The following is a 23,908-nucleotide window of genomic DNA, read 5'->3' as shown; positions in this document are numbered from 1 at the left end:
TTTTTTTTTTTTTAGACAGAGCCTTGCTCTGTTGCCCAAGCTAGAGTGCAGAGGCTCCATCTCGGCTCACTGCAACCTCCACCTCTCTGGGTCAAGAGGTTCTCCTGGAGGACTCAGCTGAATAGCTGGGACTACAGGCACCTGCCACCACTCCTGGCTCATTTGTGTATTTTTAGTAGAGATGGGGTTTCACCATGTTGGCAAGGATGGTCTTGATCTCTTGATCCACCTGCTTTGCGCTCCCAAAGTGCTGGGATTATAGGTGTGAGCCAGGCGCCCGGCTTATTTCTTTAAGTAAGAGAACACTTTTAAAAGAAATTACATTTCCCCTGTTTCGATTTATAAAGCATTAAAAAGATAATAAGAATAGTTAATTTACAAAGTACTAGGATACACAATGCAAAAATGAGAAAAAGCAAAGTTTTTTCAACCATCGTAGTTCAATTGGGAAGGGAAAGATTTTTTTAACTGGGCAAACGTGAGAAAATGAATCCCTACTAGTAACTCCTACTATGGACATAGCATTAATTTTAGATGAATTGTAGAATGAATTGTAAAAGCTGAAACTGTAAAGTTTTAAGAAGAAAACAATATTTTCACAGTGTAGAGTAGGCAGATTGCTTACCACACAAAAAACCACAAACTATGAATGAAAAAAAAAAAGATAAACTGAATTTTTCTGTATTAAAAACTTCATATCTAAAGCTATCATTAGAAAGGCAGAGCAATGGCTGGGTGTGGTGGCTCACACTTGTAATCCCAGCACTTTGAGAGGCCAAGGTGGGTGGATCATCTGAAGCCAGGAGTTCAAGACTAGCCTGGCCAATGTTGTGAAACTTCGTCTCTACTAAAAATACAAAAAAAAATTAGCTGGGTATGGTGATAGATGCTTGTAATCCCAGCTACTCGGGAAGCTGGCTCAGGAGAGTCACTTCAACCTGGGAGGCCGAGGTTGCAGTGGGCCAAAAGCGTGTCATTGCACTCCACCCTAGGCAACCAGAGTGAGACTCCTTCTCAAAAAAAAAAAAAAAGAAAAAAAAGAACAAGATTTACTATAAAATATAAAACCACCACAATCAAGAGAGTGTGTCATGTAGTAATGGTGAAAAGACACACAGGTCAGTGGAATAGAATAAAGGAACTCAGAATAAAGGACTTATTTAAGTCCATACTAATGTGGTTGGTTTATTTTTGAAAGAGGTGTAAAGGTACTTCTTAATATATTCATGGAGAAAATGTAATGTTCTAGAAAACTAGATGTGTATATGCAAAAAAAAAAAAAAGTTGACCTATACAGCTCACACTGTATATACAAAAATGAACTCAAAATGGATCATACACCTAAATGTAAAACTGTAAAACTTATGGAAGAAACACAAAAGAAAGTCTGCATGAGCTTCGGCAGAATTTTTAGATATGATACCAAAAGCACAACCCAGAAAAGAAAAAATCAATAATTTGCATTTTATCAAAATTTTAAAATTCTACTCTCAGAGAAAACATTTGTAAGTCATATGTCTGATAAAGGGTTAGTATCCAGAATGCATAAAGAACCCTTAAAACTCAGCAATAAGAAAACAACCCAATAAAAAATTGGGCAATAGGTTTGGTAAACCTATACTCCAGTGAACAACTCTCATGGATTTCAAAGAAGCACATGCAAATAAGCAGAGAAAAATAAGCATGTGATGCTCAACATAATTAGTTGTTAGGGAAACAAATGCAAGCAATCCAGAAGGTAAACACTGCAGCTAGTCTGAGGCCAGTGTACCATTTGGGGCAAGCAGCTGACCGGCTAGAAATATAACAGTATATCAGGGGAATGAGACTGCCACAGTGGGCCTAGGTGATTCAGAAGGCTGTGCACCTTCCTTATAAGGTACCAGCACAGGCCTACATCAGTAGCTAAGATGAAAGAACAATCGCAAAGCATTCCATTGCTGGCAAGAACAGTACTCAGTGCTGACAGGAATATGCTCTCCCATCCTGCTACTGGGAATGCAGAATGGCACAGCCACTCTGGAAAACAGGGTGGCAGCTTTTTACTTTGTTACGCTGCCTTAGGACCCAGCAGTCTCACTTCTCGGTGTTTACCTAAAGAAAGTGAAAATTCATACTGACTCAAAACCTGCATGTGGATGTTAGTAGAGTTTTATTCAGTAATTGCCAACACTCAAACCCAGATGTCATTCAACTGGTAAGTGAATAAACAAATTGTGGTAACATCTCTACAGCAGAATACCACTCAAAAGTCAAAAGGAACAAATGGCTGGTTCGCACAACATGGATGAATCTTAAATTCATTTTGATTAGTGAAAGAAACCGAACCCAAAAGGCTTCCATACTATGATTTTATTTAAAGGACACTCTAGAAAAAGCACAGCCGTAGGGATGAAGAACAAATCAGTTGTTGCCAGGTGTTAAGAGTTGGGGAAAAGGGGTTGATTACAAGGAGACAGCGAGAGGCAGTTTTGGGAGTGATGGGACTGTTACAGATTTGACTATGTACTTGTCAAAACCCATAGAACTGTGCACTTCCACAAACGTTCGCTAGAATCAACAGGGATGTTGATTTTACAAGGCCATGGATCGGTACCAGTCCATAGTTTGTTAGAAGCTGGGCCACAGAGCAGGAGGTGAGCAGCGGGCATGCGAGCATTACTGCCTGAGCTCCACCTCCTTTCAGGTCAGCAGCAGCATTAGGTTCTTATAGGAGCGTGAACCCTATAGTGAACTGTGCATGTGAGTGATCTAGGTTGCAGACTCCTTTTGAGAATCTAACTAATGCCTGATGATCTGAGGTGGCACAGTTTCGTTCTGAAACCATCCCCCCTTCCTTCCCCAGTCTATGGAAAAACTGTCTTCCAAGAAACTGGTCCTTGGTGCCAAAAAGGCTGGGGACTGCTACCGTAACCATAGTGAATGGATGTGGAATTAGCTGACCTATCAGTAACTTTGGAAAACAGTGTTTTGACAGAATGGTGTAAGGCTAAAGACAAAGCCTCTAGTTGGTGCACTTGTTTCTCATAGGGGTATGGGTTAGCAATCTCAAAATTGTATGTATTCTAGGAAGAAGTTACAAATAAGGAAGGATGGTCCTAGAGTTATCCTGTGGTTCTGGATCAGGGATGGAGGTGTCAGCATGAACTAGGGTTGTTGGTTTCTTCAGAGAGAGAGGTTGTTGGGTCTATGTGTGTGTGAGTTAGTATAACATCTGTTTCCTAGCTCTGTCCACAGAGGGCCTTAGAGCAGTGACATCTGCATCAGTGACCAGAGCCAGCCTGAGATGGTGAATTCTAGGAGCTCCTCAGGAAAGGGGTTGTTGGTTCCAGGCCTGGGGTAGGGCAAATGAAAGGTCAGCAAGGGGAGCCTGTCAGATGTCAGAGGGCAGATGCCCGCCAAAAAGCGCTCCAATGGCTAAAGCTGGAGCAGTTGGAGCCATAGGATAAACAACAGTAGTAATGGATTATAACCTAAGGAAGAAAAGAAATATCCATGCATTTAGGCTGATATCAATACATAACTGAATATGTATGTATGGGATAAGGAACAGTTCTTACTTGCAGGAGAATTCCAGTTAAATTTAGAAGGAATAAGGGAAATAGAAAATCACAATGATTGTTGTAAGCACAGTCTCTTGACAGATCCATCAAGGTGAAATCTTTCTAATAGGTGAAAGAATTAGGAGAAATAGAATATCTGCCAAGTCTCCCCCCACATAGCTATTTGTTACAAAGGGAACAATAACTTTACAGTGGAGAAACCTGGCAGACACTGCCCCAACCAAGAGCTCAAAGGTGACATCGTATTGGCAGCAGGTACCCGTGGTGTGGTGCTGCGTGAATGGCACATCACCTGTGGTGGTTTTCCCTAAGTTGAATAAGGAGAAAACAGCAGACAAACCCAAGTTGAAGGACTTTCTACGAAATGATTGACCAGTATTCTTCAAGGTGATGAAAGATGAGAGGAGACTACAAACTGTTTTGTCATGAGAGGGCCATGGAAGTCTGTCAGCTAAGCACAGTGTGGACCCTGGACCGGTCCTGGGAGCAGACGGGCTCTGGTGGGTAGCCTGGCGAAACAACAAAGCCTGTGGTTGTGCTGGGAGTACCATGCCAGAGTTCATCTTTCATTGTTGATCCTTGTTCTGTGGCTGCATGAAGCTGGATGGAGACTTGGGGTCATTATGTGTCCTGCCTCTGCAACTCTTGTGCAAGTCTAAAATCATCTTTAAAAGTCTTTTTAAGTCATCACTAAGAAAACTAATAGGCAAGCCAGAGACCTCACATAGTCCGACTGTACTGTCAGTCACGCCTGGGGCCTGCGTTAGCACAGGGCTCGCAATCGTGGCTCACCTCTTAGCTCCCAAGGAGAGGCAGAGTTGAGAGCCTCCCTGGTGATTGACTTGACAGCTTTATGGAGTTTTCTATGGTGTCTTGATTGGGTATGTGTTACAGTAGGTACACAGGTCAGGATTCCCTGAACTGTACTTAAAAGTCTGTTCTGCTGTATATAAATTATGCCTCAGGAGAAAGAGAAGAGAACTTCTTCTGCTCCATTTGGAATTTATCTTGGAGCGTGATGTGAGGAACAAATCTGTTTGTGTCTTTGTGCAGTAGCTGTCCAGTTACTGCAGCACTAACTGAAAAATCTCTTCCCTGCTGTGTTGAGATCTCCTTTTACCATACTAAATTTCCATGGGCCGTTGGGACTACGAGGTTTTCTGTCTGTCTTCCTGGACTTCCCTCATCACACTAATGTAAATAAAAAAGGCTTTACACTGTGTGTTAATATCAGCTGGGGATAGAGTCTTCACCATTGTATTTCTTACTCAGGGTTGTGTTATTTGTGCTTACTGGTTCTTAGCTCCCTTTTATTTTAGATAGGGAGCGTCCATGTACAGATTTGTTACATGGAAACATTGTATGAGGCTGGGTTTGGAATACCGATCTTGTCATCTAATTAGCGTAGTACCCAAAACTACCCAATAGGTAGTTTTTTTCTAACCCACCCCCCCTCCCTCCACCTTCTAGCAGTCCCCAGTGTCTGTTGTTCCCATATTTGTATACATGTGTGCTCAATGTTTAGTTCCCACTTATAAGTGAGAAAGTGGTATTTGGTTTTCTGTTTCTGCATTATTTTGCTTAGGATTATGTCCAGCTCTATCCATGTTATTGCAAAGGATGTGACTTTATTCTTTGTTTATGGCTGTGTAGTATTTCATGACGTTATTTCACATTTTCTTTATCCTGTCTACCATTGATGGGCACCTAGGTTGATTTCTTTATCCCATCTACCATTGATGGGTGTATCTTTGCTATTCTTAATAGTGCAGCAATGAATATATGCATGCATGTGTCTTTTGGTAGAATAATTTAATTTCTTTTGGATATATACCCAGTAATGGGGTTGCTGAGCAGAATGGTAGTTCTATTTTAAGTTCTTTGAGAAATCTCTAGACTACTTTTCACAGTGGTGTTACTAATTTACATTACCACCAACAGTGTATTCATTCCCTTTTCTCCTCAGCCTCGCCAGCATCTGTTGCGTTTTGACTTTTTAGTAATGGCCATTCTGACTACTGTGAGATGGTATCATTGTGGTTTTGATTTGCATTTCTTTGATGCTGTATGGTACTGAGCCTTTTTCATGTTTGTTGGCCACTTGTGTATCTTCTTTGAAAAGTGTCTGTTCATGTCCTTTGCCCGTTTTTTAATGGAGTCACTTTGTTTTTTTGCATGTTAAGTTCCCTATAGATTCTGGATATTGGGCCCTTGTCATATGCATGGTTTGCAAATATTTTCTCTCATTCTCTAGGTTGTCTGTATTCTCTGTCAATAGTTTCTCTTGCTGTGCAGAAGCTCTTTCGTTTAAGTTCCACTTGCCAATTTTTGTTTTTGTTGCAATTGTTTTTGGTAACTTAGCCAAAAATTCTTTGCAAAGGCTGATGTCAAGAAGAGTATTTCCTAGGTTGTCTTCCAGGATTTTACAGTTTGAGGTCTTATATTTAAATCTTTAATAAATTTTAAGTTAATTTTTGTATGTGGTGAAAGGTAGGGTCTGGCTTCAATATTCTAATATATGGCTAGCCAGCTATTCTAGCGCCATGTATTGAATAGGATGGTCTTTTTCCACTGCTGTTTTTGTTGGCCTTGTCAAAGATTGGATGGTTGTAGGCATGAGGCTTTTTTTCTGAGTTTTCTGTTCTGTTCATTGGTCTGTGTGTCTGTTTTTGTACCAGTACAGAAGCTGTTTTGATTACTGGGGCTTTATAGGGTATAGTTTGTAGTTGGGTAGTATGATGCCTCTGGCCTTGTTCTTTTTGCTTAGGAGTGCTTTGGCTATTTGGGCTCTTTTTTCATTCCATATGAATTTTAGAATAGTTTCTTGTTCCTCTTAAACATACTTTACAATTAACTTCTCTAGCTCTAAAGAAAAAAAAAACTGATTTTGTATTGGAATAGCATTAAAGTTAAATTTTTAAATTATGTTTCATATACTTCTAACTTATTTGCAAAGACTTTTATAAAGTGGTCTGTAATGATTTTTTTAATGCTTTTCATTTTCGCAAAGCAAACATCCTTGTTAACCATACCTAGGTCAAGGAATAGAACTTTATCAGTCATCCCAGAAGCCCCCTACATGTCCCATTTCTATTATAACCCACTTCCTCCCCCAAAAAGTAACCGTTTCCCAAACTCTTATGGTAATCATTTCCCTAATCTTTATAGTTTTATCACCAAGTGTATATCCTTAGACATTATAGTTTAGTGTTGTTGTTTTCTTAAAATTTGATATATTTTTAAGTCTATTTAAATCTACATTTTTTTCTATCCCTTTTCCTTATCTTTTACAGTTTTTAAAATTTCTACTGTTAGCATTTGTAACTTTCTTCTTTTTTTTCTAATCAGATACCTAGTGGTTTGTTTTGGTTGATTATTTTCTTTTGAGAGCAACCTTTTGGATTTACTTCTTAGTTCTCTTCTTTTTCTGTTTAATAATATCTGCTTTTATTTGTAATAATTCCCTCCTTTCTTTTGGTTCACTTATTCTTTTTCTGGCTTTTTCAGTTGTATGTTTAAATAATTTACTTTTATTATGTAAATTTGCATTGATGTAGGTATTTAATGCTGTAAAGTTTCCTGTGATGGTTGTTTTCTGGGTCCCATAAATTCTGTATATATTTTCCCAGCCTTTTTATAGCTGTATATCTTATATGCAGTATGATGCTTGATTTTGTTAGTGAGCCAATCTAAGACTGTTTTCCGTTTAATAGGTGAGCCAAGCCCATTTTTTACATCACAGATAACAAGGAACTACCTTGTTCTATTTTATTTGGTTTTACCCTTTTGGTATTTAGGAAGGCTTTCTTCCCCCTTTTTTTTTCCCCCACTTTTACACTACTGCCTTTATAGCACACCCTTAGTTTCTTTGGTTGGCTCTCCATAGTACCTGATACTGCAGTTAGATGATGCCCTACTCCCAGCTGGCCCCTGCACATCCTCTCTCCATCCCTACCACTTCTCTGGTGGTGGTTCTTTGTCTGTATTGTCTGAGCTGGTAACCATGGCATGCTGCACTTTTGTCATCATCATGTGCCAGTAGTTCCAGAAATAAATACAGACCACCTGGCAGCCCTGCCTTTGTCTCTGCCTCTAGTCATTTTGGTTTCTGGAGGTCATTCTTTAGTGGGTCCTCCCTCAGCTTCTGGTCACCATACTTCCTGTGTTTATGTATATTCATAAAAATATGTGTGGCTTTTACTCTTGATGGTCAGTATTTAGATGTTAAATCTTTGCCTCACATTTTTTCCCTTGAATATCTTAAATATGTTATTGAACCTATTTCATTCTGGACCTAAAATCCCTGCTACGAAACTGTAAAGTTTATTCTCTGTAGGTTTATTGCCGAGTTAAAAACGAGGAAACTGAGGCCAGCACAAGAAAATTAGATGACAATTTATTCAGCTCCCGGGCGAGGTTCTGCGGTCTGGGGGAGAGGGGCCAGGGAAGTTGAGCTTGCCTCCTCTCAGGAGTGGGGTTTTATAGGGAGTGAAGGCGTTTGATTGGATTTGGAGAAACAGGATGTGGACGGGGTGAACTGTTATTGGTAGGTAGGTGGGATTTCCGGTGAGCGGGCTAAGTGCTGAGTGCAGAGGGGATTTCCAAGGCGGAGCTAGATGATGGGCATATTCTAATAAGGTAATTTTCAAGCTGGGAAGGAGATGGGCGTGTCCAGACTCCGGGCGAGGCAACCAGCCTTACAGAAATCACTCACAAGTCCAGTTTCATTTCTCATTTTTTATAGACATGCATTCTTAAGGGGGAGAAATTTATATAACTGGAAGACATGTGAATACCCTAGTCCTGAGGTGGCTGAGATTTTTTCTGTCCAGGTAAGATGGTACAGGTAGGGGGTGTGGTGGTCCCAGTTGCACATGCAGGAAGTAATAGGATGTGGGAGGCATTGCTCTGTGTACCCTGTGCACAGAGTTGTCTGATGGGTTTGCAGCCTCATCTGGTGGACTTCCAGAAGGTGGCCCTTCTCTTTAAGACGTCGTTTCCCTCCTGCCAGATTGCACACTTTGCACAGTGCATTTGCTTCTCCCTGCGGAGGGAGATGGGCCTGCATTGACTGTGGCTCCACCCGGCCTTGGTGCTCTTGTTGCCCTCTGCTCTGCTGCTCCCTTCATTTAAAAGTGTGTTAGGAGTCCTTAAGTGTGTCATGTTAGATGTTTAGGAAGGAAATGTTAATCCTAATAATAGTTTTCACATCTTATTTTTAAACTTATATAAAATTAACTGGACTTTTTTTTTATGGATTATCTTTTTATAATTAGAGACTAATAATACACTGATATGAAAGTAGCTTTATATCAGGAAAATGAATGTCAACATTTGCCTACCAGGAGAAAATAATCCAACCAGATTGGAAAATGTATGGTTAAAAAGCTAAGTTTAATAGGTAGCCATTGATGAACAGAGTCTAACTTAATAATTGAGATTGTTGGAGCAGAGATTGTAGCTCCCTCTGGGGAGGAGCTGACCAAAATGTAGTCTAGCTCCTGCTTGACAGAAGAGGTACAGCCAAACTGATCCAAAGGAAATGTCAGAGGCGGCCAGGGTGATAATTACTTGTCAATGATTATGTTTGAGGGTTTGTTCCACTTTGTTTTGGTTTTGGTGAAATGATCACATTTTAATTGGTGTTGGCTGTGGCTCCCTGGGGGCTACCCACACTGTGGATTTCACAGGTGGAGGTGACCTTCTTGGGCACTGCTGGGGTACTTCCTGGGCCCTTGTGGACAGTGGTAGGGAAAGTAATGAGTATGGGAGGTGGGGTGGGTATTGATTAAAGGGGACTTCAACTTTTTATATAAACATCCATTTCTTTTTAAAAGGACTTCAAGTAAATATAAGATGATAGATACTGATTGATTTTGGATTGTGGTATATGGATATCTTGTCTTATTTTTTATACTTTTCTGTATTTTTTAAATTCCTCAAAATTAATAAGAATGGAAGTGAGGATGGGAATGCTCTATCTCTGTAAGTCATGTTATACTGGATTCATTTCCAGTCAAATACTAAACATTTTATAGAAAATATAGTACTTTTATAATTATTAAAACTGAAATCATTCACAAGTATTGGTAATTTTTCTTACTGGTAACAAAAGTTTTGTGACATATCTTACAGCATTATAGTTAAGAACTGATGCCCTTGATTAGCAGTTTTAAAAACTGGAGGATTACCCTCCAGCCTGTTTTATTTTCCTATACTTGTGTGGAAATGATTTGAAAATCATGGCCCTTAGCAGCACATTCCTGTGAAGCCTGTGCTTAGAACCTTAGAGTGGTCTGGGAGATGAAGATTAAGACCATATTATCCATCTCTTCAGGAAAATACCATCAGAAGAAAATGCAAATCTTATTATAGGTCGTCACTAGAATGAGGATTATAATTTATAGAAATTCGGGTTTAATTATGAGAAACAGTTCTGTTCTTGGCTCTAGTTTACTTCCATTTGGAGTTGTTTTGTTGATTCTTTATTCTTCTCTTCCTTTTCTTGAATGGAAAGGAAGTTGGAAAAGTCATGCACTTTCCTTGTGTTTGTCAGAGGAAACTTGGAATTTCATTGCCTTCGGGGCATGTTTACAAGCAAGGGGATGACATTGCTGTGGTGCAGCCTGGGTATGGGGAGTTAAGGGCTGTTAGCTCCCTCATTCGGACATGTTTTAAGTTTATGGAAACCCTGTGTGCCTTACAAGTGCCTTTATGCCCTGTATTTTCAGCTTGTGTTGTATGAGGTCCTTTTCTTTGTTTTTAACACTTTCTGACCTCCACACCACCCCTCTGAAATGTACCTCAGACAGCATGAACAAGACAAGCTGCTGCTTCCTTTCCTCTGTTACACACTGTCTCTTATCTTTAATTACAACAAAATACACATAACACAAAATTGCCATCGTAACCATTGTTAGAGGTACGGGTCAGTGGTGTTCAGTATATTCACATTGTCGTGCAACCATAACCACCATCCATCTCTAGGCTCACAAATGACATCTTGTTTCATCTTCCCAGACTGAAAGTCTGTCCCAATTAAACACTAACTCTTCATTCTCCAGCACCCCCAGACCTGGTAACTGCCTTTCTACTTTCTGTCTATATTATTTGACATTTCTGAGTACCTCCTATAAGTCGAATCAGACGGTATGTGTCCTTTTGTGACTGTCTTATCTCACTGAGCATAATGTCCTCAAGTTTCAGCCCTGTTGTGGCATGTGTCAGTATTTCCTTTTTCAGAATGAATAATATTCCATGTTGTGTATAGTGTACACCACATTTTGTTTATCCATTTATCCACTGATGGACATGTGGGTTGCTTCCATGTTTCGCTGTTGGAATTAATACTGCTGTGAAAGCGGGTATACAAGTGTCTCTTTCATTCTCTGTTTTCAGTTCTTTTGAATAAAACCCAGAAGTGGAATTGTTGGATCATACGGTAATTCTATGTTTAATTTTTTGAAGAACCTCCATACTGTTTACTGTAGTGGCTATACCATCTTCCGTTTCTACCAACACTGCACAAGGGGTCCAGTTTCTCCACATCCCTGTCAGCACTTGTTACTTGCTTTTTTTGCCAGTAGCCTCATAATGAGTGTGAGGTAGTATCTCATTGTAGTGTTAATTTGCATTTCCCTATTTTTGATGTGGAGCATCTTTTCATGGGTTTGTTGGCTGTTGTATCTCTTCTTTGGAGAGAGGTGTCTGTTGAAGTTTTTTGACACTTTTTAATAAAGTTGTTGGGCCAGTTCCCTTGTTTTTAAGTCAGAGTAGGTAATGTTTGTCTTGCTTATGAAACAAAGGTTATAAAAAGAGAACATGTTTGCTATGAAATGTAGTTGATTGCTATGAAATGTAGTTGATACATGCAGAATGAAAAGCTCTATAAATATTCCTTTATTAACATTTTAATATGTTGAATTTAAATTTCAGAAGCATTTATCTTTCTTCTCTACTTGTACATTTTTGTTTACCTGACAGTATAAGACCCACAACCAAAAAATAATAGCTTTTCCCCATATTTAAAATGCTTTGTAAAAATAGCCTAGTTACTGGTTTTTCTAAAGTAGCCATTTTCCCTTGGTTGTCATTTGTGAGCCCAGGCTTGGTCCTCAAGTCTGACATAGACTCCCCAAGGCCCTAATACAGAAGTTCTTTGAGCCCTACCGCTGCCCATGTGGGCCCAGGACGTGTCCCAGCAGTACCTAAGAATGTCACCTCCACCTGTGGAATCCACAGTGTGGGTAGCCCCCAGGGAGCCACAGCCAACACCATGTAGGCTCAGATTCACAGGAGAATGCAGTTACTGCAAGCATCTGAACCTGGCCCCACCACCCATAGGCAGAGTTGGTTCCAGCTCAGTGTGTCCACGGGATGTCCCTAGGTTCACCTGGCTTTTCTGTCCCACCCACATGTTAGAACTAAGCTCCATGAAATGTCCTTCTGCCTGTACAGATGAGATTAGTCAGCAGTCCTCTCTCCTTCCATATTCTGTCTTTATTTCTGTGACACTGTTTCTGGAAAACAGTATATTTGTGCTTTTCCTTTCATATGTTTGTAATTTTCGTTAGAAAAGCCCTTTTAGAGTTAATTTTTGTGTAAGGTGTAAGGAAGGGGTCCAGTTTCAGCTTTCTGCACGTGGCTAGCCAGTTTTCCCAACACTATTTATTAAGCAGGGAATCCTTTTCCCATTGCTTGTTTTTGTCTGGTTTGTCAAAGATCAGATGGTTATAGATGTGTGGCATTACTTCTGAGGCCTCTGTTCTGTTCCATTGGTCTATATCTCTGTTTTGGTACCAGTACCATACTGTTTTGATTACTGTAACCTTGTATAGTTTGAAGTCAAATAGCGTGATGCGTCCAGCTTTGTTCTTTTTGCTTAGGATTGTCTTGCTTATGTGGGCTCTTTTTTGGCTCCGTATAAAGTTTAAGGTGGTTTTTTCCAGTTCTGTGAAGAATGTCAATGGTAGCTTCATGGGGATACCATTGAATCTACAAATGCGGGATTAAAGATTTAAACATAAGACCTAACACCATAAAAACCCTAGGGGAAAACCTAAGCAATACCATTTAGGACGTAGGCATAGTCAACGACTTCATGACTAAAACACGAAAAGCAATGGCAACAAAAGCCAAAATAGACAAATGGGATCTAATTAAACTTAAGAGCTTCTGCATAGCAAAAGAAACAATCATTAGAGTGAACCAGCAACCAACAGAATGGGAAAAAATTTTTACAAGCTACCCATCTGACAAAGGGCTAATATCCAGAATCTACAAAGAACTAAAACAAATATACAAGAAAAAAAAAACCCCATCAAAAAGTGGGCGAAGGATATGAACAGACACTTTTCAAAAGAAGAAATTTATGCAGCCAACAAACATGAAAAAATGCTCATCATCACTCTTCATTAGAGAAATGCAAATCAAAACCACATTGAGATACCATCTAATGCCAGCGAGAATGGTGATCATTAAAAAATCTGGAGACAACAGATGCTTGGAGAGAATGTGGAAAAACAGGAATGCTTTTACACTGTTGGTGGGAGTGTAAATTAGTTCCACCATTGTGAAACAGACAGTGTAGCAATTCCTCAAGGATCTAGAAATAAAAATTCCATTTGACCCAGCAATCCCATTACTGGGTATATACCCAAAGGATTATAAATTGTTCTATTACAAAGACACATGCACACATGTTCATTGCAGCACTGTTTACAGTAGGAAAGACTTGGAACCAACCCACACGTCTATCAGTGATAGACTAGACAAAGAAAATGTGGCACACATACACCATGGAATACTGTGCAGCCATAAAAAAGGATGAGTTCATGTCCTTTGCAGGGACATGGATGAAGCTGCAAACCATCATTCTCAGCAGACTGACACAAGAACAGAAAACCAAACACCGTATGTTCTCACTCTAAAGTGGGTGTTGAACAATGAGAACACATGGACACAGAGAGGGAATATCACACACTGGGGCCTGTTGGGGGTTGGGGGAACTAGGGGAGGGATAGCAGTGGGTGGGGGCATTGAGAAGGGATAACATTGGGAGAAATACCTAATGTAGGTGACGGGGGAATGGATGCAGCAAACCACCATGGCCTCTGATACCTATGTAACAATCCTGCAAGATCTGCACATGTACCTCAGAACTTAAAGAATAATAATAAAAAAGGAAGCCCTTTGAGATTCTAAAGCTTTTACATTCAGTCTCTCAATCAATGACAGACTGGTGTAAGACTAAGTATAAATTACGAACATCAATGTATTTCCATAAATTGGTGTTATAATATCTGCCACAAAAAGTTCATTTGTTTGTATGTTTTTCAAATGCTCTTTGCTTGTCTTGATGATTTACAACTGTTGCCATTGCTGTTTAAGTCTGTTCTGACAGTGAGAAATTGACTCAGTTGGCAAAGTCAGCCGTTTTTACTAAAAGCGAATACTGGTGAGTGGAAAGGGGCTTGTATACAATTTTCTTGTCAAAGAACGATGACCGGGAAATAAGGAATTTTAGTTCCTTTGATTTGAGCATCATTCTTGCATGCCTCCAACAGCCAGCTTGTCTCCACAGAGCTTCCTTCCTCACTTTAGACTGAAAATCTGTTATCAGTGCGTGGAAAATTAAAATTTTACACATCTTTAGTTTTGCGGATGTGAATTACTATTTATATGTTTTGGGGTTTAACTATAAGGAAGAAATTTTTTTTAAAAAGTGAAAGGTGTTCTCATTGTTTAGTTATTGCCTTGTGATTTGATTTTCTTATCACAAAGAAGAAATACTGGAAAAACTTAATTGAGTGTGTTTAAATGGTAAAAAATGTACCCCACCTGATTCCTGTTAAATGTGTTAACAGCATATATGGTTGGTGCTTAATAAGAAATGTTTAGTACAGTAATAATTAACCTTTAAAAATGGGGATAAGCAGAAATGTTGAGTCATTACTCAGCATGGGGTAAGGGATACAGCAAGTCATTGGTCAATATTGGGTATCATCATATTCTTACAATCTTATTTTCTGGAGTTTTTGTAGTTTTAAAAATAATTCTATGTTTTAGTAAAGCATTTTGATGTTTGAAACTACCTTGGTTAAGCATATCAAGACCCTTGAGAGATTGTAAAACATGTTCAGCACTTTCTGTTATAATATTCTCAAAGAGCCAGGATACATCTCATTTCTCAAAATGAAAAAAATATATATTAAGCATTACCCTTGTAATTTCAAGCTCACAATCTGTCACTTTGAAGTATTTGTATCCTTTACAAAAGAAAAGCCAAATGAAGATCTTCCTGAAAAAATATTTTAATAGAATATATCTTTAAGAAAAGCCAAATGAAGATCTCCCTGAAAAAATATTTTAATAGAATATATCTTTATTTCAGTATCTTAAATAGTGAAGATGAAGAAATATTCAATAATGAAGAGCATGAATGTGCATCCAAAAAAAGGAAAAAGGACCATTTTAGAAATGACACAAATACTCAAAGTAAGATCGTTCTCATTAATTTTATTTTACTTGTTGATTATATTGAAATACTCAATTACTCTGACAGTGCTATCTTATGAAATAAAAGGTGACAGATATGTAAAAAACAGCCCAGAATCCAGTATTGCCTACTGATTTAGTGGTAAGACTTTTTGCAACTCAGCCGTTTTCAGTCGGTAAGATGTGCAAAAACAAAACAAGAGCTAGCAAAACCCACAAAATGCGTCTGAATGCCTGAATTATGGTCATGAATTCAGCTCAATCTTGAGAAGTAAGGCCAAAATGAGGGGTGTCCTGACTGTGGTTTCGAAGTCATTGAAGATTTAGAGCAGGAGACAGATACATTCAGAGCTGGAGTTTAGGATGTTAGTTGGCAGCAGGGGAAGGCTGGAGGTGGGACTTATCAGTGAGAGTGCATAGGGATTTTTCATGACACTGCCTTGCAGCACATCCGTGAGTTACTAAGGCACGTGTTAATGTATAATAGGCTCCCTTACCTCGAGGGATAGAATCCCCCCCCATCCAGAGTATGCCTAAAGCCGTGGATAATACTGAACCCTATGGATACTATGGTTTTTTTTTTCTATACATACATACTTAAAGTTTAATTTATAAATTATTCACAGTAAGAGATTAACAAGGATAACTAATAAACAAATGAAACAGTTATAGCAACGTGCCAGCATCATTCCTCTTGTATTTGGGGCTATTATGAAGTACAATAGGGTTCTTTAAACACAAACGCTGTGATACCTCAATAGTTGATCTGACCACAACGGCTACTGAGTGACCAAGAGGCAGGTAGTGTAGGACTTGCCTGACAAAAAGAGGATTCGGATCCCAGACAGGACAGAGCAGGACAGTGTGAGATTTCATCACACCACCCAGAACAACACACAATGTAAAACTTATGAATGGTTTATTTCTGGAATTTTCCATTTAATGTTTTCAGACCAAAGCTGACTGTGAGTAATTGAATATGGGGGGACTACTATGTGAAGAAGATAGGATCACGTGGAGAATACAGTTAGTGTGATTCTTGAAACTTTAAGATTTATCTGAAAAATTTGTTTTTATGGAGTACCATACAGAGCAATAGAAGAATAGAACTTTTTATTAGAGTACGTAGGAATTTAGTAATGTAATTGCATTTTATAATCATTTATGTCTTCACAGGACTTCAGTCAATAATACCAATTTTTTTCTAAGTTACTAGGACTTGGTACTGTCTGAAATTGTTGTTCATGTCTTAACCTAACATTAAGAAACAAAGCAATTCTGTTTGCATTTAACCAAGTAAAAGCATTTCTTGTCAATTCAGTAAGTCAGGTAATTTTGTTAGCATGTCCAGTTATTTAAATTCCTTTAAAATCTTCATTTTGAAATGATTCACCAGATTTTAAAAACAAAGTTAATTTTTATTCTAGGTTTTTATCGTGAAAAATGGATCTATGTCCATAAAGAAAGCACAAAAGAAGTAAGTATTCTATTATAAATAAGAGAGTATCTTGGATTGTTTCTGTTGAATATGGAGTCACATTAAATAAATTTATTAATAAAGTTGCATAAAACAAAATTTCTTTTGCAATATCAAATCTGTGGTTCACATTCTACTAGGTGATAGCATATGAGGAGCTTTTGAGGAAGTGATTATTGTGTGTGCCTGCATGTGCGTGTGGTATGTGGCTGTGTATTTGTGCACACATTGGTGTGTATTGTGTGTATGGTGTGTGTGGTTTAGTGTGTATTTGTGCACACATTGGTGTGTGGGATATATGTGCAGTATGTGGTTACTGCCTACCTGTACATAACTGAATACATATCTGAGTCAGCAGTAAGGGTATTTAAAACAAGCATTGACTCCTTCAGTCCTATGCATTTTCTCTGTGTTAGCTTGAACCCCTGATGCTGATGGGAGTGTGTTCTCTCTGTGGCGTGTTTTGGAGGTTAGGACATCTGTGAGCCCCTCATTCCATGTGAAGAGTGGCTAAGACAAAATTATAGTTGGGTTGGGTTTGTGCAGAACCATTTAAACTCTTTCCTTTCTTTGGCCAAGTTGGGCTAAAGCTTTTTCATGAGACATGAGACAAACCAGAGTGCTTCAGGCTGTTTCCGGTTTCTTTACTGGGATCAGGGAAGTTGAGTTCCTTTATAAAGTCCTAGAAACTCTGCATTTGCTTTATTTTGCAACAATTGGGAAATTAGGGAACAATTGTTTATCATATGTTATTTTAGAGAAAGTTAAATATTCCAGAAAAGTTTGTAGATGGTCTGAAACTAGTCCAGCTTCCTAGAAACTGAAGGATTAGATTCTGAGAAAGAAAACTAATCTATTTAGCAACGGTTAGTGGGTATAGAATGAATCAGATCCTTATATACTCTAACATACCATTAGAAGATTGTTGGACAGAATCTAACATAGTTTGTAAAAAACAAAATTTCACGCTTATGAAAGACCACTAAATATGTCATCTGCCCTGTGTTGCCATTCTGATCGCAGAACAAAGGATCCTATCCAAGCTAGCATATACAGGAAAAGAGGATCCTACTGTGAGGCTGTGGGGATGTTCCCTGGAATCCTAGGAACCAGGACCTAACCAGGATGAGAGGGACCAGAACTGGGACTGGGTGCTGGTGTCCCTGCACCACACCATGTCTCCACACCCTCACCTGGTATAGAGCAAGTGCCTGCTGCTTGTCCATGCTGGCTGGTGTCCCACGGCTTCCGAGGTTACCTGCTGTGGTTCTAGGTCCAGACATGCCTTTTGTGGTCTGCTCTGTGAATCAGATTTAATTTCCTGTTGTGAGATGAGTGGTAACCTCGGAAAGTGCCTGCTGCACCATTGTGTAGAATGAAGAGAGATAAATAAAATAGGATTATCAGCTGTGATGGATTTCAGATTATAATATATATCAAAATTAGCCTTTCCTTCTCCCTAGAGTTCCCAGGAAGATGTTTTTCACATAGCAGGCACTCAGTCAATATATGTGGTTGTTTTAAATGAATGTATTTCGTAGAGTTGTGTATACATTAGGGCGATTGAGATTGGCGTAAAGAAGCGCATGAGCCTCCGAGTATATCAGCAATCAGAGACGAAGGACTCCAGCTGCTTTCTCTGGAACATCTCAGATCACCTGTTTAGAATTTGAGATCTATCATCTCATGTTTTCTGTTACTGTTCTCCATATTATTTATCTCTACAACTTGGAAATGAAAATCTGTAGATTTTAAATATTTTAAATATGGAGGAGGAAGATAGAATTTTAAATGACTCCTGAAACTTGATGTGTTAATCTATACAAACCAATTTAGAATACAGGGTGTATCGTGGAAAAAAAACATCTAAGAATAGCAGCAGTGTTGACAGTACTGAAAATAAATTGTTTCATTTTCTTCCTTTGTTCTTGGACCTATGGGTCTAATCACCAGTTTTTTTGGCATTTGGAGTTCTTGGCATCCGTGTTCCCAGCCTGAAAACTGCCCATGGTCACATCCAGCACTTGCCTTCAGTCCTCTCCATTCCCAGTGCTGGTTTCTGATGGTGCCTTCCTGCTGCTGAAGTGCCTCTCCCAGCCTTGAACCTTTTGGTTGAGCATGCTTCCAACCTGGGCAGTGCATGCCTGCTCCGGAGAGAAATCCCATGTTGTACTTCAAACTCAGGCAGTGCATGCCTCCCCTACAGAGAAATCCTGTGTTTCAACTATGTGTTTATGACACCTACATCCTTATAATGCAGCTGAGCAGATGATTTATGTATTTTTAGTTGCATAGCCTAGAATATATCCAGTTTTTTATGGTCTTAGCCTTGACATCATCCATACCCCAATTTGTCGCCAACAAAATAAACCAGCAAGATATTTAATAAATATTTGTCTTTGTCATTACTTCAGCAGGTTAGTAAAAAAGTCACTTAATGGTGTCTCAGTTATACATAAATAGCTTAAATTATTAGCATTGCGATAATTTTACTATAGTCTCATCTAAATCAAAAATTAGTTTTCAGAATAAAAACAAATGTCCTTTGCCAAACTTTTTTTTTAATTGCACAATTAATTGACATTAACTGCCGATTATTTTTGGCTAATTGACTAACTTTAACTTCCGTGTCACTCTTCCAGAGGCATGGCTATTGTACCTTGGGAGAAGCTTTTAATCGGTTAGATTTCTCAAGTGCAATTCAAGATATCCGAAGGTTCAATTATGTGGTCAAAGTAAGTGTTCTATTTCAAAAACTGCTTTGATGACTTTTTTGGGCAACTATGTTTTGAAGATTGTAAGTGTACAACGTATAAGATGCTGCTGTGCCTGTTTGTTACCTATTAATCAAAAAACAAAAGGGAACGAGTTCAGGAGAAAACAGTGAGATTGGATGATTTCTCCAGTATTGGCGTCAGAGGTTCCCAAGCCTCAGTGGGGGCAAACACTCACCTGCCCTGTGGCTCTGTGGTTGCTCACGATGCGATAAGGTGGTCTCTTGGGGGATGCATCTCGTACCTCTGTACCGTGTCAGTGATAGAACCGTCATGGGATCTTTACCTGATGATTTCACAAATGTTTTCTGCTTTGCATTTTTCACAAAGAATGAGACTTGTGTCGCAGAGCAAGAACTAGCTAATAGAAAACAGGAATTTCATAAAAAATAGAATTCCACAAAAGCCTTATTGCGTTAATAATACCCTTTTAGAAGAAATTTTTATCTTGGGCTACACTCAGAAAGAAAGGATCTTAGCCATAGATTTCATTTATTGTTTGCTTTTGTCTAAAGGTTAATTACTATGTGGCTTATGCACTTTTATTCTATAATGGATAAAATAGAAGCTATAGTTTATGAAGCTATTAATTTTGTGTTTCTAATGGTTCTGTGAGACGTTGGGTAAATGTTTCTTTTACTTGCTTTTAGACAATTAAAAGTGCTACTGGGAGGACAAAAAAATTAGAGAGTTAAATAACTTTAAGCTTCAGATAATTTTATTTGCTATGTTTGATTCCAAGCAGAATTTCCAGGGCTTCTTACATAAGTACTACTTACAATTCCTGTCATGTTCCATGCTTCACTGAAGCCCAGTCACCATGTGCAGGCTGGACTTCCCAGTGTTTTCTGAGTTCTCTTTTAGATATTTACACACTGGCCAGCGTGTAGGTACCTCTCGGTAGGTACCTCTCTTACAGATGATGAAACGCAGATTTGACTCAGCCTTGTGGAAATTTTCAGGACTTAAGTAGCCAGGAAAAATATCAGCAGAGAGGTCTCTTTAGCAGTAACTATTTCTCTGTGTAGCTCTTTGATAGTTCGGACCATACTGAGTTGTTTTATAGTAGCAATTCTTGACCATCTGTCTACATAAAAGAATTTAATTCTTGGGTGAGTGAGAGAGTAGGATGGGGCACAGGAAGAAGTCATTGGCTTCTGGTGGTTTCTGTGCTGGGTGCCCTGCTGCGTCATCTTTGGTCACTGACTCTGGAGAAGGTGTGAGTGTTCTGTGCTTTGTTGGAGGGGGAGTTCATAGACCAGGGCCATTATTTTACCAATTTTGGTCATTTGAACCATTGCATGATTTTTTTTGGTCTGTGTACCACGTGCTACTATAATTTGCTGAGTAGATTTTCTTCAAATTTACTTTTTTAAACAGAAATACCTACTTAAGCTTCATCCTAAACACTAATACCTGTGAAGTGGTTAACTTTCTGTTGCTCATTTTTTTAATGCATATAAAATAAATGCATAACTATAAAAATTAAAATGTGCTATGCACTCATGTACCAACTAAGGTTACCTTGCAACCCTCTTGAGAAGGGCTGTGTTTCACCAAACCACCTCTCAGAGGTGGAGCAAGGTCACTAGTGAGCTTAGAAGCACAAGGGCTGCATTGCTGCCTGGCTGTCCTGGCAGCCTCACAGGTCTGTGCATCTTTGTTGATTGCTGCCTTCCAAGTGGAGCCTTGTTTGGCTCATCAGTGCTCCTGTTCTATAGGAATCCCACGGTCCCCCTCCTGCAGCTGCACTGGACCTTCCACATTGTTCTTCACAAGTCCAGCTAAGTTACCTCTAAAAAGTAATTTGCTCCTGTTTACCTTCTGCCAAAAACAAAGAAAAAGCAGCCTTTCTGGCTGAGGTAAAGCCTGAGCCTGTGTCTTACCTTAGGTTGGGCTCCTGTATGTCCCCATCCCAGTTCTTGCCCTCTCTGGCCCATGCCCACTGCCCTCTTCTGTTGGCTTTCTTCCCATTTGTTCCTTTTTTTTTTTTTTTTTTACTTTATCATGTGCATTTATCATTCATACTGTGCAGGTATTTGGTATTTTTTGCTGCTTTAAATGTTTATAACAACACTTACTACAACAACTGATTCTCTTGCAATTCTTCTAAATAATATGATTTTCCATAATTTAGGCTAAGTTGTCTATAACGTCACTCAGTATTATTAGAATACCTATAAGTTAGAAATGTGGAAGCATTTGTTTTTAAATTCTTGATAAAAAGTTTCCTCCCTTTTCTAATGGCATTTAGTAATATCTTTCCTTAAGAATTTGTGTGAAAAACTTAATTTCTTTTCTCTTCTCTTCTCTTTTCTTGATGGAGTCTCACTCTGTCACCCAGGCTGGAGTGCAGTGGCACGATCTCGGCTCACTGCAACTTCCACTTCCTGGGTTGAAGCGACTTTCCTTCCTCAGCCTCCTGAGTAGCTGGGATTACAGGCGTGTGCCACGATGACTGGCTAATTTTTTTTTGTATTTTTAGTAGGGATGGGGTTTCCCCATGTTGTCCAGGCTGGTCTCGAACTCCTGACCTCAAGTGGTCTACCTGCCTCGGCCTCGCAAAGTGCTGGCATTACAGGTGTGAGTCACCACGCCTAGCTTGTGTCCTTCAACATTTTATTTTATGTAAAATCATTTTGTCCATCTAATCTTAGCAATTTTACACTGAGACTAATCAATAATTATTAGGATTAAAGTTATTACTAGAATTTAGTGTTCAATTACAGATTGTTTCTATTGTCAAAATTAGGATAGCTGGTTTGGAATGGAAGGTTAGTTTTTACTCTATCTTGCCATGATTGAAAATTTGCCATCTTTCAAAGACAGAAATCCAAATTAAAAAGTCTCTTCCACAATCCTATATAGAAAATTATAACCCAGTTTTAGTATTGTCCGTTAAAAAATGTTTGAAACTGCTGTATCAAAGTAAATTTTGAAACATTTACCATCATAGTTTTTCAAAATTTCAGTCAGATTTTGAGGAATCAATATTGTTTTTCTAAGCTTCATTCAACTCAGGGAGAGTAGAAAACTAACTTTAACTGCTGTGTTCTTTAAACACTGGCACGCACCTTAGAGTCACTGTTGAGCTGTCCAGTTCCTCATACCTGCTGGTGCTACTGGGGGTCGTAATGAAGCCTGGGAATTTGGGGTGATGAGTTGCTGTTCCTGGAAGTGTAGTATGGTTTGTTTTTTTTTTTTAATTGCATTTTAGATTTTGGAGTACATGTGAAGAACATGCAAGATTGTTGCATAGGTACACACGTGGCAGTGTGATTTGCTGCCTTCCTCCCCCTCACCTATATCTGGCATTTCTCCCCATGCCCTCCCACCCCAACTCCCCATCCCCCACTATCCCTCCCCTATTACCCTCCAAGAGACCCCAGTATGTAATGCTCCCCTCCCTGTGTCCATGGGTTCCTATTGTTCAACACCCGCCTATGAGTGAGAACATGCGGTATTTGATCTTCTGCTCCTGTGTCAGTTTGCTGAGAATGATGGCTTCCAGGTTCATCCATGTCCCTATAAAGGACACAAACTCATCATTTTTGATGGCTGCATAATATTCCATGGTGTATATGTGCCACATTTTCCCTGTCCAGTCTGTCATCGATGGGTATTTGGGTTGGTTCCAGGTCTTTGCTATTGTAAACTGTGCAACAATGAACATTCATGTGCATGTGTCCTTATAGTAGAACGATTTATAATCCTTTGGATATATACCCATTAATGGGATTGCTGGGTCAAATGGAATTTCTATTTCTAGGTCCTTGAGGAATCGCCACACTGTCTTCCACAACGGTTGAACTAATTGACACTCCCACCAACAGTGTAAAAGTGTTCCTATTTCTCCACATCCTCTCCAGCATCTGTTGTCTCCAGATTTTTTTTTTTCATCTAGTTGTCAATACTTTTATTTCTATGTTCAGTCATTGCATAAGGATTAAACCCATCTTTGACTTAAGGATTTCTTTTTTTTCACATTTATTTATTTCATTGCATTTTAGGTTTGGGGGTACATGTGAAGAAAAGCAAGATTGTTGCATAGGTACACACGTGACAGTGTGATTTTCTGCCTTCCTCCCCATCACCTACATCTGGCATCTATCCCCATGCTATCTCTCCACAACTCCCCACCCCGCACCGTCCCTCCCCTATTTCCCCCCAACTGACCCCAGTGTGTAGTGCTCCCCTCCCTGTGTCCATGTGTTCCCATTGTTCAACACCCGCCTAGAGTGAGAACATGCGGTGTTTGATCTTCTGCTCTTCTGTCAGTTTGCTGAGAATGATAGTTTCCATGTTCATCCATGTCCCTACAAAGGACCCAAAGTCATCGTTTTTGATGGCTGCATAATATTCAATGGTGTATATGTGCCACATTTTCCCTGTCCAGTCTGTCATCGATGGGCATTTGGGTTGGTTCCAGGTCTTTGCTATTGTAAACAGTGCTGCAGTGAACATTCGTGTGCACGTGTCCTTAAAACAGAACGATTTATAATCCTTTGGATATATACCCAGTAATGGGATTGCTGGGTCAAATGGAATTTCTATTTCTAGGTCCTTGAGGAATCGCCACACTGTCTTCCACGATGGTT

At 39.3% G+C, this 23,908-nt stretch overlaps 1 protein-coding gene across 6 annotated transcripts in view; it reads left to right on the top strand.

Annotated features, from left to right (window-relative positions):
* FBXO25 (F-box protein 25) overlaps window positions 1-23,908 on the top strand; it is a 70,638-nt gene that overhangs the window by 13,112 nt on the left and 33,618 nt on the right. For all 6 annotated transcript variants that reach the window (XM_017501146.2, XM_017501145.2, XM_017501147.2 and 3 more), the window contains exons 3-5: window positions 14,956-15,059; window positions 16,487-16,536; window positions 19,179-19,271. In XM_017501146.2, coding sequence (XP_017356635.1) covers window positions 14,956-15,059; window positions 16,487-16,536; window positions 19,179-19,271 — 247 coding nt within the window. The remainder of the gene's footprint in view (window positions 1-14,955; window positions 15,060-16,486; window positions 16,537-19,178; window positions 19,272-23,908) is intronic.

This window comes from Cebus imitator, unplaced genomic scaffold (genome assembly GCF_001604975.1).
Source record: "Cebus imitator isolate Cc_AM_T3 unplaced genomic scaffold, Cebus_imitator-1.0 Scaffold279, whole genome shotgun sequence".
In the NCBI taxonomy this organism is placed as follows: Eukaryota; Metazoa; Chordata; class Mammalia; order Primates; family Cebidae; genus Cebus; species Cebus imitator.
The sequence above is the reverse complement of the archived record's forward strand: the minus strand, read 5'-3'. Positions and strand labels throughout refer to the sequence as shown.